General features: G+C 42.6%; 1 protein-coding gene across 1 annotated transcript in view; it reads right to left on the reverse strand.

Moving 5' to 3' along the window:
• PPM1L (protein phosphatase, Mg2+/Mn2+ dependent 1L) overlaps nt 1-13008 on the reverse strand; it is an 84846-nt gene extending 71838 nt beyond the window's left edge. Inside the window, exon 1 of the mRNA XM_068406451.1 lies at nt 12439-13008. Within this exon, the coding sequence (XP_068262552.1) occupies nt 12439-12837 (399 nt within the window). The 5' untranslated portion in view covers nt 12838-13008. The remainder of the gene's footprint in view (nt 1-12438) is intronic.
• Between the last annotated feature and the right edge of the window lie 5652 nt (nt 13009-18660).

Genomic DNA, 18660 nt, shown 5'->3' on the forward strand with positions numbered 1-18660 from the left:
TTACAATATGACACACAGTAGCACAGCGCTTGTCCCAGTTCAAATCCGGGTTTCTCACAGTGACAGGGACACGTCAGTAACGTTATTTTGGCACGAAAGACGACCACTAAGAGCCACAGGACCAACGGGAAAGAAGCATTGATGCTGCTGGGTCTTAGGTTCCATTACTTTCTTGATAACCACATTAAAAAACGAAACTGAAGACTGCAAAACCCAGCAGGTAGGTGATGGCGTTAATTAAATAACGGAAGGCACACAGTTAATGATGTCGGTGTCCGACGGAGAGAAAAAAGGAGCAGTTGCACCTGGAGAAGGAGAGGGGGGACTATAAAGTTCTATTTTCGTTGTGTTACTGACTTGTATCCAATCAGCCAAAGGACATAAGCAGAAATTTAAGCCTGTAAAATAATCTGAAAACACCTGTTCACAGAGGTATAATATGTTTTCCTGACACACTTCTGAAATACTTTGAATCAGAAGCACAGTGAGGTTGACTCAAAGCCAGTGTGACAGACAAAATGCTAAAAGTTTTCAATTTGTACATAAAAAAATTTCTCAATTAAATGGTGTTTGTCATTGAAATTGTATTTAGCTCTCCTATCAATTGGGAGTGCTGGGAAACTCGGCAACAAAACATTCCAGTAAAAATCTCTCTCTTCACTATAATAGGTTTGAGGTTATGGCCTTTCATATTATTCATCAACATGATTTTCATGCTCCTTCACAGTCAGGTTTTTCCTTGAGATGCACCACCCACATGCCAAAAAAGCTTTTAAAATCTACATTTGAAACAACTAATTCCAATATGCAGCTGGATACACTTCCTTTTGGCTCTTCTGCCATGGCATCACAATGTTGTTTATAGTTTATTAGAAGCAGCTCTCTCAACTGCCAGTCTTGAACGTTTACACGAACACTTTAGAATATACAAACTCCCAACTCAAAGTTGCAACTTAAAAGTGCGGAGTGAAACGCCCAACACATCCCAAGTGATACTCTAATTTACTCGGAGTATTTTTCTAGTGATCACACGCAGACCTGAAGCACAAACCAGTATGCAGCTACCGTCTTGAGCTGCTGTATGTCACCACCAGGCAGACTAACACTGTTCTTTACAAGCAGGCAGGTAAGTTACATAAAAGTTGCTTTTTTTAAAAAAAAAAAGCACATTATTTAAAAATAAAACTATTAACAAAATGTATATCTCAGAGGCTGAGAATATAATCTGTCACCTTAATAGGATAACTAATTAAAATAATAGATTAGAAATGGCACATCCTTGCCTCTGAAGGTTAAAGAGAAATACGGTTACTGAACTGGTAATATCAGGGTACCACCTCCTACCAGTGCCACTTGGACAAAGGCTTTGAGCAGATTTAGATGAGGACACCAACACCCTAGCAAAGAACACCTTACAGGATAGCAGGTTCTCCTAAGCAGGAAAAAAAGCGGAGTTGACATTATTGACTATCTGATCATCATTCTCTTTGAAGAGGTTAGTTTGATAGGTAGAATTAGCTCCAATTCCTGTCTATCCTGCTCTAATTCAAGTTACAACTGGAGCCTGAGGAGACAGTACCTGACCTCAGCATGGACAATCTGGCCACGGAGTCCAGGTCTCGGGAGGAGATGCTTGATAAGAGTGCCTCCATCACAAAACCGACCTTAAAAGTCCCAGAAGTGCGTCTCAAATTAATTCACCCTCCAGAGGCTTAAAAATTTGCGTACAGCTAGCTCTAGATGCAAATCAGTCAGTAACTTCTAACAAATGTAGATACATTATTTGGCCTCTCATTTAGTTTTTTGTTCTGCTTTTATTTACAGTTACGATATCCACACAAAAACATGGCAAAAAAAGCCCCTCAAATAAATAATGGATAGCAAATACCATTCTCCTTTTCAGAAACAATACAAAATATTGTGAATTGGTATATCAGGATACATAATTGCTAAAATAAATACTAAAGCAAAAAAAGAATTCAGGTTGCCGATTTAAATGCCTGTCAATTTAAACCATCACAGAAAGTGCTTATTTAAAGCACTGATTGAAATAATTCCATCCCGGAGGCAGGAGATTGCTCCTGCCCTCAAAGTTAAAAATAATATCACCATTAACCTCAGCAACAATTTTCTAATTGCCAAAGATTACAAATCTTTTATGCAACATTCATCCACAGAGGATTCAATCACTCTACTTTGCGTTCCAAAACCACTATCGTAATAGTAGTTGTAAGGCAAATCCCTTTTAAAAAAAGTCAAACTTATGTGATGTATTTTATACGAAAGCATAAAACATTTTGCAAGGTGAAAAAGTCTGGCATATCAATCTCTTTGTATATTAATGTTGCACCTCACGTTACTATTTATGCATGAAACACAAGCAAGAAGAGGGGCTGCTTGGAGCTCTTTGACATGTCCATGCCAATTAGCACTACGAAACAGGCAGCTGGCCCTACATTTTGTTCTCTGAGTCCTGAGCAATAAGGACTGTCGAGACATGCCAGCAAACCGGTGACCAGCAGTAGGAACAAAGAGGGCAAAGTTTAGTTTTCGGAGCACCCAGAGTTACAAAACTCTTAGTGCTCTTTCAAGAGCCATAAAGAAACGCTGCCAAAATGCAGGCTCCTGCTCTCTGTTTCTCTCAAACATGCAGAGGGAGATAAACCAGCATTCATCCTAAAACACAGAACTGACCCTTACACATACATCTCTCAGGTTTTGGATCTCACACAGCACCTAAACAATGGCACATTGAAACCGATAGTAGTTTTCCTGTGGCCGCCTAGTGATCTTGCTAGGACAGGTTGTTATTAAATACGTCCAGTCTTACAGCAGTCTACAATTAAGGCAAGCTACTACACAAAAACACACTACTCTCCCTTTTCTCTTCTACTCACATTCTTGTCTTCAAGTCCCAAGCTCCACTTCTTGTCTCCCTCACCCCCTTCCTGCCTTGGGAGTCCCTGCGCCTTGTTATTCCAGTAAGAACACTGGACGCTTGCAATTGCACGGCCAGAAAAGGTAGCAAGAGGTTTTTTTTCAAGCAGTTACTAAAAATTTACTTTCCTTGTCACAGTTTGGAGTTAACTGCATCTGCAAGCACATAGCACAGGGCCACTCGCCTTCACCTCTCTCACAGCCAAGTGGGCTTAGTCCTCACATTAGCAGCTGCGATCAGGTGTGCTGAGCATCATGATCCCAGTATCAGGTGATCATTATCATAAGCCTTTAACAACAAAATCTTGTCTAATCTCAATTACAGAAGAACAGGAGTTATAACACAACCATCTACATGTACCGTAACCCTCAGTCAGTTTGGTGTCTCCCAGTTAACACCACTTTGGGGAAATGATGTTCAGTCTCCTGCCCAACATTGCTGCTTGTGAACTAGAAACTGGTTTTGTCTACTCTGTAGTTATTTTCCTACTTCTCCCTGCATGATTTCTTCCACACCAATAAAGGGGCCAAACTTAGCATGGTCAGGAGTAAAGATCTAACAAATACACTAGCTTTGTTCAGTGGGATCATCCAGACTCTTGTCCAACTTCCCGGCTTCTCAGCAGAAATAAACCCACTGTAACCACATCACCTACATGTCAGATTAAAAAAACATTAAAAGCACCTTCACCAGCCTACGTAATGTCCTATAAGTCTTTAAAAAGTCCTAGATAATTTAAAAAAGCAACTAGAAAAATTAGGAAAAAAAACATTCACACTCAAATACAAGAAAGTAGATGAAAGCTCAGGGCTATAGACATTAAGAAAACTAAGGAGACCAGCATGTTTAGTCCTCCCCTTCCTCCTACTCCTACACTAAGTTTCCATTCCTGAAGCACGCAGCCTTGGATAGACATTTTATATAATGCTGATCACAATCAGATATTTCAATACCTCAGCTTCAGCATCTGTTTGGAGAAAACATACATTTCAGGGGAAGTACTGGAAGTGTGGTGCAGTTCATGTGTAGACTACCTGCAAATAAATCATGTTCCCACTTAAAATGCAAGTTTAAAGAAGTGCAAGTGAGCCGTGGCACACCAGAGAACTATATTACGGGCCACGCGCTTTCACTTATCAGAAGAAATGTTTCATACCCTCCAGCAGTTTTCTATCTGGTAGAGAACAAAAAAGTAAAGAGATTTATTATATTAAAAAGCATATTGATTGAAAGCAGTACTGTGTGACAGTTTCAGCTATTCTAACAGAACTTAATAAAATCAAATGTTTACCCCTGAAGGGGATTTTGAAAAAAAACCAAGCTTTTTTAACATTTATGACAATGAGAAAATTTGCAAGGGATAACATTTTAGCACTGAAAATAAATGCAAATAAATGTTCATTTCTCCAGGGGAGCTTTGGGGTTTGCCGACGTGACGTGCTATGGATAATTGCATTGTGGTTTAGCAGTTAAAACGCGTCCTTTGATTGTCTGGCTGGAGATGTCAGCTGCTCACACAGCTGTGAATCAGACAAGGTCGGAGATGATGAGAGCAGGCGATGTTTCAGCATCATGGTCAATTTGTATCAGCAGCAGTAGGACTGGTACTCCGTGATGCCACGCAGCTCTCACAAGTTCTTTCTGGCACCCAACCAAAAGGATGCTTCTTCCTTTCCCCTTGTCCACTTTGCTTATCACACAACAGCTCGGATCCTGCTCTCCCCAGAGCCCGAGCCCCTGTCCCAGCTCAGTGCCACGTGTAACCACCCAACAGCTACTTTTCTGGAATGACTTTTCTACAAGGGTAGAAAGGAAGGTAGATTTTTCCATTCAGATTATTTTATGGCGTGCAAATTACTCTAGACCTGAAAGCTGAGTCGTTACAAGTACTTCATGTTCTTTCTATTTCTTGAGCGTAACCAAGATGGTTCACTTATACCAGATCAGGAACAGCTTTGCCACCTAAATATCAGGCCTTATGGCATGAATGGGCAGTTATTTAAACTACAATTTACACACTCTCATCAGTCTCCCCCATTTACCCTGGCTCGATTTATTAGTATCCTGGCATCTGCAAACCTTTCTTCTTGTAAACTGCAAGGAAATTTACTTTTTTTAAGGCTACGCTGCTTTGAAATTAAATCTCTACACTTGGCAGTAAGTTTTAAACTGCTTTAATAAAAATACTAGCTGAAGCGTTTAACACTAGCTAAACACCACGAGTAAAAGCATACAAACAGCCCAAAAGAAAGACATTCTCCAACCTGTTGCAACTACTGATTCTGCATACAACTTACAACGGCTCAGAGCTGTCTGTATGTACATCGTTGGCAGGATGGAAACCTCCTTTTGGACTTGCCTTATCTGTCGCCTTTGTTGTCTTATTACCTTCAGGGTGAAGTGAAACTCTACAGGGCTAATAAAGACAAAGGGTCATTAAATCTTCATTATCTTCTTTTACATGGAAGATCTCTTGGGCTGGCCGTGAGCCAGAGAAAGTGGTCTGTCCAGCTGGCCTGGTGTCTAGTAACAAGAGTCACTGATGGTGAACACTGAGGATAAGTGAACCTGACGAGGAAGTCAGCAACCAAAGGCAACTGATAGCTATAAAAGCTGTTTTAAAGAAAAAAAGCCTCACTCACACCTACTCCCTGTTTCGGAAGGCGGTGGCACAGGGCATACATTCCCCAACTTGTTACAGAGGTTTTCAAACTGGGGCACTCAGGCACACTGCTAGGAACATGCAGATCATTTTAATCAGCATGGATGTGCGACACGGTATGAGCAGCAACAGGTCCCAGTATTGCTTGTCTTTGGCACCCGAGATGCAGGCTGAGCACCCCAGCAAAGGCAGCTACTGCCGACACGCGCCGCTGCACAGCTCCTCCTGGGTCTGCTTGGGTCCCAGCACACGCAAGGACCCACCTGGTGCAAAGACCTACAGGCTGGCATGGGCAAACAGCACACAGCTTGTTGAGGTAGAGCATCCCCTGAATGGATGAAGGTGTAAGGTTCAGGGGATGCTCAGGTACAAAAGCATGGTCACAACATTGCCTGGACAGCAGGGGACAAGGGTGTGCAGGGGAGGAGGCTTGCTGTGCAGGGGCACGGAGTAGGGAGGGTGGCAGCAGAGTTGAAAGGGTGCGTGAGTTCACTTAAAGTTTTTAACAAACACTACAGTGAAGAAGTGGAGCTAGAGGCATTTGACTTTCTGAGCATAATTATAGCAGCTGCTGCCCTTAAATTAGTTTTGGGAACTCTCCTTTCAAGGGCATGGATTCAAACCAAAGGCACTACAGAAGGAGCATATGAGAATTTTGTTCCTTTTTCCAGATCTATCGGTATCTATGCTGTGCTTAAAGGGAAGAGCAAGTCCTGAACCTCAAGACCCAAGAAACATTAGTGCCAGTTACCTTTGGATTTCCTTTCTGGGTCACAAAACTTGACCGATCTCACACATGACCATTTCCAAAGAGACCAGCAAGTCCAAAGGCTCCTGGGGATGGGGGGAAGGTGCAGCACTGCGTGAAAGTTCACCTCAGTGAAGGCAGTACCTCTGTGCTGAGGAAGCATGTGAGATGGGCCAGGTGAAGGAGGACAGGGCTGAAGGGTCTTGAGAGCTAGGGAAAATTCAGAGGTGCCAGATCCAGTGCATGGGAACCCAGCAACTAGTACAGGGCCTTCCTACAGGGCCAAGACTGCTGTAGAGAATTGCAGCCAGCAGCAAAAACTAGACAGCAGCAAAACAAAGCAGGAGATTGTTTAAAAAGTGAAACTTCCAGAAGTCAAAACTCAGTTTTAAGGAGCAATTTACACCATAAATATTTGGATCTCTAACAACAGGAAGGAAGGAGAAATACTACTCTAGTCCGAAAGAGCTACTGAAAGCATGACACTCAAGACAGAGCTAGAGCAATCTGCTGTTTTAACTAACCCCAAATGACAGAAGAATCCGAATTTTCTTTCTCACACACTATTAAACACAAAAATGTCCAAGTTCCTGACCTGTAGAACAGAATCGATCAAAATCCTACTGCCCCAAAACTGCATTTAAATTTGTTTATTATACACCCAGGCTGGACACCAGGTTAAGCAGGACTAGCTAACAAGTCTTCACCATTGCCTGTGTTGCGTGGTAAGCAGTATCAGCAGCACAAATCAGCACATTTTTAAGCAATTTAAGATGTTGCTCATTTCCGAGCCTTGATCCCTCTTTAGGGATTGCTTATATATATCTAAGGACGTGGCCCCTGGAGCACTACCGCGAGGTATCAAGTTCAAAAGCGTCAGGCACTCCAACAACTGCAGCCTGAACATTCCTGTTCAGTAGCTGTGAAATATCCTCCCCATCCACGGCGATGGATAAGCTGAGCATCGACCACGGAGCAAGAGCGCACACACAAACGCTTCCTATGGAGCAGCCCGAGTTACTCAAGTTCACGGAGAAACTTAAATGACTTTCAGAATCTGAAAGCATCTAGGAATCAAAACTGATTTAATTAAACCAGCGGCAAGCACTTGGCTGCCTGTGTGCCCAAACACAGAAGCACCAATTCAAGCTAAGCTGGCAGACTACATTTAAAATTAATTGACTTTTGGATTTTTATAAAAATTGAAAAAGACTCAATCCTACGCTCAATGATACAGCTGTGAATGGCAGTGATAAGAGTTCCTACTTCCAATTACATATTTTTACACCATTTTAATCAATTTTAAGTCACAGTTTTGTGACTTAAATGCGCATAGAGTGTAGACCTAAAATCAAATAAGCGTGGTTTTGCAGGGTGAAAATCATAACCCTGTAACATGATATCCAAGAATCAAAACTTGGATAAACTAAACACAATGACAGAAATGTTCCTATATATCATTTTGGCTTATATTTTAGGCCACTGGTGGAATTTATAAGCAGATTTGAGACTTGCATATCAACATGACCTCACCTATGTAAATATTTATTCAAACATTTAGGCGCTTTGCAGAGGATTTTAGATTAGAAACTGAAGGAAATTACTATAAAAGGAAAACCACCCCAGCAGTTTCTTTTTAAAAACTGCAAAGCCTCAAAGACTTCACCTTACAACTAGGCTACAACATCCATAAAAACTCCAAGCTGTTGTTTGATTTATTCTTATATTTTATGAAGTCTCAAACCATTAATCCTTAATGGCCTTTACTCCAAAGTATGATGGATAAGTTTTCATCACTAAGTTTGCTTAAGGAGTTCAGTATCAGAGGAACAGGTTTTGAATTAGAATTAGATCCATATAAGTTTAGAAAAAAAAAAAACACCAAAATTGTTAGTTTTCTCTTCTCTGAACACAGCATTTCCAGGCCTTACCTCAGCATTCACGTTTCCATAGTCTCCCACAACACTAGTAAGGACTCTCACCATTATCTTCTGACCTTTCCCTTTTTTCGTCTTTGTAAGTTAATCAGTAACCAGAGACTTCTGCCAACAGTTCCTGCTACTGATGTCGAGGTCCTGTGGCACACAAAGTACTTAGTGATTGTGTATGTGTTTACACACATTAGCCCTTTACACAGCAAATTCCCTCTTTTCCCATTTAAGCTCCCCAATCTTTCCCTACGCTATGAATAAAAATAAAAAGTGTATTTCACACACTGCATCACTACATCAGCAACACTAAAACCCAATTATGTCATGCAAAATACTCTTATCCACACCTACAGATCATAAGGAACAAGCCTTGCCATGTTCCTATTGAAGGAGGCTAAGAGAAATAAAAAGAGCAATACATTTTTTATGAGACAGTTACTGAGCTTTAATTTCTCACTGTCGTTACCCACATCAGTTTACGACTGAAAACAAGCACAGGCAGCATATAAGGTACGATCTATTACTATAATTATTTTTAAAGTCTTCATCTCATAGGGTTAGGAAAAAACAATATGCGACGTAGCCATAACCATAAAACTGCAGACGGTAGCTGAGCTACTTTGTTCTTGTCTAATACTGAGATCTCATTAAACTGAGTGCTTAAACCTTAAATATTTGAGAAAAGAACTCATTAGTAAATGCTAGTTAGTTAAATAATTCTGATTAAGCATCCATCCTTTCCTGTGCTCAGCTTTCAAGCTCGTTGTTTGTTATTTTGTCATTTATGTAGTTTGCTACTTCTCAATCTTTCAGCCTAGACAGCCCCAAAACTTCTAAATAAAGGTAAAAGGGAAGGCGGGGGGGGGGGGGGGGGGGGGGGGGAGCAATCTTTAAGCCTTATAAAGAAGCTGATGAGAGAACAAACACTTTCTTCTCTTCTTTTTTGGTTCTAAGTTAGATCACCTTGAAGACTCCTTTGGCCAAAGTCATTCAGTGAGACAACAGGCAGAAACTTTTCTTCATTCTTTCTAAGTCTACTTCTTTGCCCTCTACCTGTTCTGCATCATCATCATCATTATTATTATTATTATTATTATTATTATTATTATTATTATTCAGTCTTCAAGAAACTAACTTTTTACAAAAGGAAGACTGCACCATGTATCGAGTTTTATCTGTGAAATATTATTGCCTTTAACAAGTAATTGCAGCAGCACACCAGATTCTTAGCTGTAACACAGAGCATTAATAATTATTTTTGCTTATTGCTTTCTCATCACGCCAGCCACAAAATTTAATGGCTGCCAACCTTTTCAGGCCAAAATTGTAAGATGGAAGAGGAAATGACATAACAGAAAAGTAGAATTTATGCAAAATGTTGGCAAGATTTAAGCAAAACCCAGAAATCTTCACAAATTAGCACTACACAGTAATTCATGTTACTTGAATCATGCTTCTGTATCCTTCCACTTCAGCATGATATGGAGGAAGTAATTAATGGAGACACACTCCCTTGTATATAGCTGGAAAGAATTAATCTAGCACCTCATTTGTGGTATTGTCTATTTGGAAAAACAGTTTTTCCCCATATAGAACAGTTTGTTTCACATGTAACTCCAGAGATTAGCAGTTCTTTGTTCTTTAAATACACAAAGAAATTTAATGGGAGCCCATACGGAAAATTTAATCTTCACAATAGCTTTGCTACGTATCTAGGTAAAAATGTTCCACAGAGTCATTTATCTTTTAAAAAAAATTAAAATAAAATAAGACATCCAGAAAACCAATTCAAATAGAGACCTGAAATTTAGTATTATGTACTAAAGATTAAACAAGAGCATTAATTTTTGCTTTTCTCCCCCCCCGTCCCACCCCTTTTCTACTCAAAACCACAAAACCTGCTTAGAATAACACCTATTTTTCATACTTAATTTTTTGCTGTATGTACAGCACACAGCTCATGCTCTTTTGATCAGCTTTATATAAAATCTAAAGCTTGAAACTAGTTATGTCCTCAATGAGTAGGCACCTATTTTTGTAGGAGTAAAGGCCACTAAGAACATCTGGGGATTTCATTAGACAGATAAATTAGAGATACTAGATACATGTATTTTTAAAATATTAACTTTAGTAAGGTTTGGAGAGACATCTGCTAAAACTTTGAAAATGACAAAGCCTCATACTTTGTCACTGAATAAATTCTGAGCAATCAGAATACAAAAGACAAACGAGCTTTCCACAGATCCAGTGTTATCATTCCTTTATCTTATGGATGTAATTCCAGGATCCACAACAAAATAAACAATCAAAAAATATATATAAGGCACATTATCATTTAGCTCTTCTCTGTGTTGGTTTTGGATTATTTAACATACTGAGCTTGCAATCAAGTGTTGGGCAAGATACACATATGATACAAAAATCAAAGAAAGAAGATCCCCCTTTCACACTGCCAAAGTCTAAGCGTGTATATGACACTTCTACCTGTAACAATCTCAGAACAGTGTTTAAAAACATGACACAGATATTCCTGCAAACTTGTTTTGGCTGATCAGTTCAGACAAGGAAAACTGGGAGTTTAAACAAAGGGGAAGGCAGCACAAGACAGAGCACAAGCACCTTCCGTCCACAGCCTCAGAAGACAGGAGAGCCAGATGTACCAAATACACTGCTCAGAGCTATCAGTCCTTCAGAAGACACACACACATTTCTACCTGTGTTCCTCGAAGGCCAGGCAGAGGGAACTGGCACAACTACGCCAGTAAGAGCTGGCACAACTGTGCCCCAATTGAAATCAGACATAAAAAGGAAAACTGGGTTCAATCACAATCAGAATTTTTAATGAAGCCAACAATTGTCAATATCCAAAGTATTGTCATTATTTTAAAGGGGGCAAAACGCTAGATACCAGCAGGACAGACGACTGACTCCCTTTACAACTGTGCAGGCAGCAGAAGAGCAGCTTTTTCATTACGTGCCTCAGGCCTGGATTTTTCAGGCAGCACTTACAGGTTCAGAGGGGCAGCAGCTGCCATCCTTGTGCTCCATTAGTGCCTGGTCAGTGCCAATGCTTTTCTAGGAAGGACTTGGATTGCTTGATCTGTGAAAGCAGCTGGAGGAACACCCAGGCTCTCTCGCTGCCTTCCGCCTCCTCAGCAGGAGCACTTATGTGAAAAACTTCAACATTTCTCTTCAGCTTCCACCACCTCAGCAAAACCTGTAAGGTAATCTCATACCCAGCATAACGGTTGCTTGAGATAATTTGTCACACAAGGACAAATTCTTTGTCCTTTTCCACAGTTAGGAAACACGTGCTTTGTGCTATACAAAAAGCTACGTGGCAGCACCACAACCCTAAATGAAGAGGAAGCTATAGCTTTAACATTTGTCATCTGTAATAAATGAAGCACCTCATCAAGCTGTAATACTAATTACATAGCACAACCTAAAGGAAATCACCCTGCCTAAAAAAGTTAGAGGTTAAACACCACAAAGTTTCAAAATGACAGTTTTTCTGGCTTTCCACTAGGGAGGGGACAGTATGACAGCACAGTTGCAACGACTTAAAAACTACACGCCATTCACAAACACGATACTCATTCTCAGTAACTCACTGGCCTTCACAAGAGGGTGAATTACTGTGAAGACACGATTTTACACATACCAACTCTAAGGCTGCACACACGCCTGCTTTAAGAGGGCTCCTCTGTAAGCACTGCTGATGAGCACAGCTCCTGACAGGAGGGGGAGACCAGCCCTGTGCCAAAATCACATCACACCACACTTCGCTGTAACAAAAGATGACTCCAGGGAGTTTGTGCTCATCATCGTTATTCCATGCACGTTAAGAGCCACCTCCGACAGCTTTTACTTCAATTAAACCTTTACTACTCTAAAGGACAGAGGGCATATAAACACATTTATACCGAACTGATCGTGAAAGAGAAAGTGAATGGAGTATCGCTCCCTCTCCCTATTTAGAGACTTCCCCCCCCCCCCCCCAAAAAAAAAGAGGCAAGGAACAACCCCCCAAACAATATCTCAAGATAACCACACAAACCTGGTGGGCGAGAACACATCCATTCCTCGCCCTGTAACCATCCTCCCCCACCACCCCCCCTTTCTTTTTGTTTTTTTTTTTTTCCAGCTGAGCACTTGCCTCTCCTCCGTGCCCATCAAATATCCCGAAGATGGAGGGGTGAGTCTTGTTCACCAGGTCAGTGATTACTTCGAACCTGTCCTCCATGTGATCCCTCCGGCCTTGGATGGAGTAGACAGCCACGTTGTGGCTCTTGAACTCCCAGGTCTTGGAGAACTCTGCGTCCAGCACGTCCAGCCCCCCGAGCCTGTCATTCTGCATGATCTCGGCCACCTTGCCCTTCACCATCTTCACCGCATCCCTGCTGGACTTAACAATGGTTTTCACCTCATCCGTGTGGAAGAAATAACTCCACAGGGCCAGGCTGATGCACAGCAAGAACAGGGTCTCCGGTCTAAGCAAGAAGTAACGCATGATCCGACCCAGCAGAGACAGCAAAGTCATTGTATCCTCTATCATTTATTATCGAGACCGTGTATCCCCACACCATGCAACGCGCACCCCGGCGGCTGGGATGGCTCGGAGCCGGGGCGGCCAGTCAGTGCATGCTCCGCTGGGGCGCAGCCGGCGGGCGGGCAGCGCCGACTCCCGCGCCCCGCCGCTCCCTCCTCCGGGCAGCGGCCTCGGGGGGGCCGCTCCGCCGCTGCCGGGCGGCGGCCACCGGAGCGTCCCGGCTCCGCGGCGCCCCGTCCCTCCTGCGGGGGAGCCGCGCCGGCAGGAGCGGCTCGGAGCGGGCCCAGCCCGGCTCGGCTCGGCTCGGCAGGCTCCGCCGGTGCCGCACGCCCCGCGGCCGCAGCCCCCCTCAGAGCCCGAGCCCGCCGCGGGCGCCCCTAGGCCGCTGCTCCGCCTCAGGGCCCCGCGGGAGGCCGCCGCGCTCCGCCGCTCTCGCAGCTCGCCCCGCCGCGTCGCGGAGCCAGCGGCCGGTCGCAGCGAGGAGGTGCCTGGCAGGGCCGCCCGCGGGTACCTGTCTGCCGTGTCCCCCACGCCTTGCGCCGTCCCTCCCCCGGGGCGGAGCGCCGCCGCCGCCGCCGCCTCCTCCTCCTCGCCCGGCCCCCGCTGCCCGCCTACAAGCCCCGGCGGCCTTCGCGCGGGGGCGCCGGCACGGGCTGGCGGGGGCGGCGCGGAGGCTTCTGGGACTCGTAGTCCAGCGGCGCCCGCGGAGCCGGGCCCGGGGGGAGGCGGGCGGCGGTGCGGGGCCGCGCCGGGGGGCTGCGGGGGGCTGACGGGTGCCAACCGGTGCGGGAAGAGCAGCGCTGCCCGGGGTGGCACAGCCAGCGCGGCCTCTCGTCAGGGAGGACCGGGGCGGCAAAGGCGCGGCTGCGGCTGACCGTGCTGCGGAGCCGCGGCGACCCGAGCGGCCACCCCTGCTCCTGCTGAAACCCCTGGGAAAGCGAGGAACAAAACGCTGCTGCGGTGGTTCTGGGGGACAATCGTACAAGGCTGTCACGCAGCCTCCAGATACATTCATGGGCTCGCAGGCGAAGGGGAACCAAAGTAGGAATGTCTCAGTGATTAAAACTGGAAGTAGAGTTTGCCTAGAGAGCATTTTAATGGAAAAAAAACCCCAATACTCAAAACGTGCATTCTCTTTCACCCATTTCTGTAAGTCATCGTTTTTCTGCTAACTGATAAGCAGTGCAAATTACACTCAGTGACTGTGTGAGCTCAAGCTCGCTGGAATATAAACCATTCAGCGCAGTGCCTGAGCTGGAGTGATTTTCAGCCAGCTGGCAGACTGGGGGGCTGAAAACTGACAAAACTCATCACCCAGCCTCAGAGAGTAAGACAGCTGATATAACAGTCAAACACGTAAGAGTGGTGTTGAAAATGAATTAGCAAACCACAAAACCAGTCTGAAATTTTGAGTGAAAAATATAATAAGCTGCCTTTGAGCCAAGGCTGAGTGTTCAGGTATGTGCCTTCCAAGTCTTCCGGCAGCTGCCACTTCCTCAGGAATTTTGTTGGCCCAGAAGTCACACGTAAATGTACATAAACTATTGGCTTGGTAGTTTCTTCAAAGATCAGCTTAAGGAAATTACATAAACCCGACCTGGTTAACCCAAAGCTCATGATTTAAATCTTTTTGTGTCTGATCCTTACATCCAACTCTGAGAAGCGGGAAAGCTAATGACAGATATATGTAACGATGATACTGCTCTAAGTCTTAGAGGTACAGAACACTTTATCAGTGTCTCAAAGGACTATCCAAAGTTGTACATTTAAGGCTTGAAGAAACTCTTACCTTTATCTTCCCATCTGTCACTATCTGCTTGAGTTGAGCCGCGGGGTCTTCACCTGAAAAGCCAAAATATGCGCCCGTGAGTTCGGTAATATGGTAATAACACCACAGACGCGTGCCTTAGTGTGCCTGGGACACTTGTATTACAGCACAGATCCCTCAGCACAGGCAATTTGTCTCTGTATGTGTGCCCTCAGAGAGCTAATTTCTTCTCCCTGGCTTTCTGCTGTATCTGCTCCAGCAACTCCCTTTTCAGTTGTTCATTGTACTGGCTGGGAGCCGTATGTGGCCGCCAAGCAAGATTGGCTCTGTAATGGTTGTGTTTGTTTTTAACAACAGTGTTATGGCTTCTTTTAATTCTATTTAATTTCATGTTTCATGAAAGATAAATAAATGTAAAAATGTGGAGAATACTGCTCACTACTGCCGACTAATTCATTATTTAATCATCATTTTAATTAAATATAAGTGTGTATGTACTGTCAGGGAACAGTGACTTGTATGAAAGCTGTGTTTCACTGATGGCAATAGGGAACAGGCAAAGTCTTGTTCTGCTAAACAGATGCAATGGGGCAGCAACTGTCATCGTGACAGGGCCATCTCAAAGTAATCCGTGCAAATACTTAGCCCTATAAATGGAACCGTCCACTAAATAAACGCTAATAATCCAGGTATTAAGTACAAGTTCTACCCCAACATACCACTAAGTGCAAAATTCAAAGCAACGCTGAGACAGCCCAGTGGTCTGATCCAGAGTGAGCCAAAAAAACCCACTTACAGGTTTTATTCCACACTCCACGGCTGAATCCTGTGCTGCTGACTCCTGCAAATCTCCCCAGAGGGGAAACAGAACTTCAAGATCCAAACACAGTCTTTTAAACACTGGAGATCGATAATAAAAACTTCATAAATATTTGGGATATCAGTTGTCATTGAAGGATTTCTTTTTGGTTTTGCTGGGGGGAGGACTCTGACTTTTGTTCATTTGTGAAAGGAATGCAAAGGCATCACTGAGCCAGCTTCACAAATAATTACACACTGTGTAATTGAACTTGAACAGGTGGAAAAAACATTTCTTGCTCAACAGCTCCTCCTGTTGCTTACACGTAGCACGAAGCTATCGAGGCAGAATTTGTTTCCATGCATTGGCTACAGAAGCAAATAATCTGCCAAAATAAACATGTATTCATCGTCTATTTAGTGTTATAATACAACATTCAATTTTCATTTACAGGCAATTTTCATGGTACCGAGAATGAAAATACAGAATAAGATATTGGCAAAAGCACTCACTTTTTGCTAGTCTGCACAGTACCAAACTGTTCGCGTTATCATCTCTTGCTTATAACACAAACCCGATGTTTTTGATTGTAAGAAGCCTCATTGTGTAAAGATACTTACAAGGATAACTTAAATAATAATAACAATAAAAATGATTTCATTTACTCTAGTTGCAAACTGAATTTACTATTATTTTGCCCCGGGGATGAACAGTGAAGGTACGATATTGAATGGGTCACCAGCTTTACTGGACAATTTTACTAACATGAAGCATGTAGTTTGATGGAAATTTCCTCATCAAACAACTACCAAAATCTGTAAAATTTCTGTTCTATAATATCCTCGGATGCTAAAATGTGGAGTATGCTTCTGATATTAGTTACTGTATTCTGCTGCCTATTTGAAAAGTCGTCTCAGGATTTTCAGATTCAAACAAACAGTGTTGTTAGCATAAATCAGAAGTGCACACTCATGTAGCTTACTGCAGGGTTAGTCCTTTCATTGCAGGTCAGAACACTGAAACTTCTACCAAAATATTCCCAGAAGCCTACAGAGCCATCTCCCTTTTCTTCTGCTAACACATAAAAAAATAACAGAAAAAACAGTACCAATGATAACTGTAAAACTGTCTTTTTGCATGTCAGGAGTAAAACCTCTCATGCTTTTCTTTTCAGATGTTGTAAAGAAACAAATTCTAGAATATTCAGGATGTTCTTTGGCCATGACAGACAGCTCTCCAGAGGAATAACAGTATAGCAATATCATAAACTGCTTTCTACAATAGTTCTGATAACAGATAAATAAAGTTTTAGTTTTTCTGCCAGTTATTTTTATCCTTTCTTGCAATCTCAGTTGATATAACAACAATTTCTAATGTTGTTTCCAGAATTTTATGTTGCAGTAAATGCCAAGCACTGCAGGTAAATTCTGCCTTCTCCCTAGTAATCCCATGAGAAATCTTATTATAGGAATTTTGCTCATCTTGCATCTCTGTTGAAGAGGAACATTTGCAGATGTGGAATGAAAACAGCAATTTTCCACACAAGTTGTTCTTTTCTGTTTCCCATGATTGTCAATTCCCATTCCTTATTATAGCACGTCTTGGTGTGTAAAGTCTGATTTTCGTTTATTTCCTGGCAACATAAAGGGACCTTAGTGTCAGTAAGAATGAGAGTCACAGCATGCAGGGAGATTTCTGGAAAACAGAGTGTCATGTTTTAGCAACATCTTTTATTTAAATATAAGATTCTGCTATGGAACAGTGTGCACCAAACCACAACAGTGAAGCAGTGGGTCGCTGTGCAGCTGAAGCACATCCTGGGTATATTTGGAAGGTTAAACGCGTGCAGGTACCTGCACGCAGACAGATGACATGAGAATGGAAATCCCAGATGTGGCTTACCGATGTTAGGGCATATAATTTCTGATTATAAGTATATAATTCAGTATAATTTATACCCGAAGCTAACAGTATTTCAAGAAAACAAAAATCCAAACGCCTGCCACTGCAAGTTCCCAAGTAAACTAAGGGGTGTTGTTTATTAGTGTTCACACGTTCTCATTTACTTTTAATATCAGAGCCAAACTACCCTGTGATACACACAATCAAGAAAAGATGCCAATACTCATTTTATGGAAAAATTTAACCAGGGATGTATTTCAGAAGGAAATTCTGGAGTCTTATCAACTTACAGGACCTTGAACTAATACAGTTCTAGAATGGCAAGAAAAATTTGGCTATTGTAGGTGAAAAGTAAAACATTTTTCTGACAGTGAGCTCACAGGCTAATGTAAAGACAATCTGCAACTGGTGTAAGGAAATGGGATGGAAAGAAGCATATAGGAACACGATGTGATTCTGGTCTCGGTAGTTATACAGGTACCAGGTCATCCAAATATATAAAAGGTTCACGAAGAAACTATAATACTGACAGTGACAATGAAATGTGAACAAAAAGCTGAAGCTCTGTTCCCACTGAAGTCAGTGGGAGGCTGCCTTGGACCTTGGTGGGAGCACGATCCCCAAATTTTCATTCTGAGTCCACCTCTCAAGAGCACGACATACACTTGGAAATTCTCACTGGTTTATTCTGCGGTTTCCCTGGTTAGGCTCTCTGTATCATAATTATTCCAAACACATTTTTCCCTGTCAGTTTCCAGAGATGAACTCCCTGAGAATTGGAGCATGACTGAAATATGGCCAAAAAAGGCCAGCAGATGAAGCCGAGGATGATCCTGACTGACAAAGCTGCTATCTAAAGTATTCTTTCATTTAAAGAGCAGCATAACTTTGCATCGGTACTGAGTGAAGTTATATTTGGAAACGTTTGTAAAGTATTTGCCGGTGAATTAATGCATCACAAACTTAGCACTTTTGAGAACTCCTCCAAAATATGCAAGAAAATATAAATAGAAGCTAAGCAATTTGAAATCACTTCGAATTAGCTACAACCTGGCAGCATTCTTATTAAATCTTTCTCAGATTTGAACATAAATTGATAAAAATCAACAACAAAGCAATCTTAACTTTCTTCTTCATTAATTTTTACTTGGTTTAGCAGATGTTTCTTGTCTTTGTTGTAGACAATTTAATTTGCATTAAGCAAGAGACCACAAATTTGATTTATACATTTTCATTCCTTGCATTTTTACACAAAGCATTATGGGCTGCATTCTGGACTAGACCCTTAGGTCAGCCAAGCTAGGCTTGTACCAAAACTGAGATGAGAGGGGAACTGAGGTTACAGATGCCTTTTTTTTGT

The sequence above is a fragment of the Nyctibius grandis genome, chromosome 8 (genome assembly GCF_013368605.1).
Source record: "Nyctibius grandis isolate bNycGra1 chromosome 8, bNycGra1.pri, whole genome shotgun sequence".
Lineage (NCBI taxonomy): Eukaryota > Metazoa > Chordata > Aves > Nyctibiiformes > Nyctibiidae > Nyctibius > Nyctibius grandis.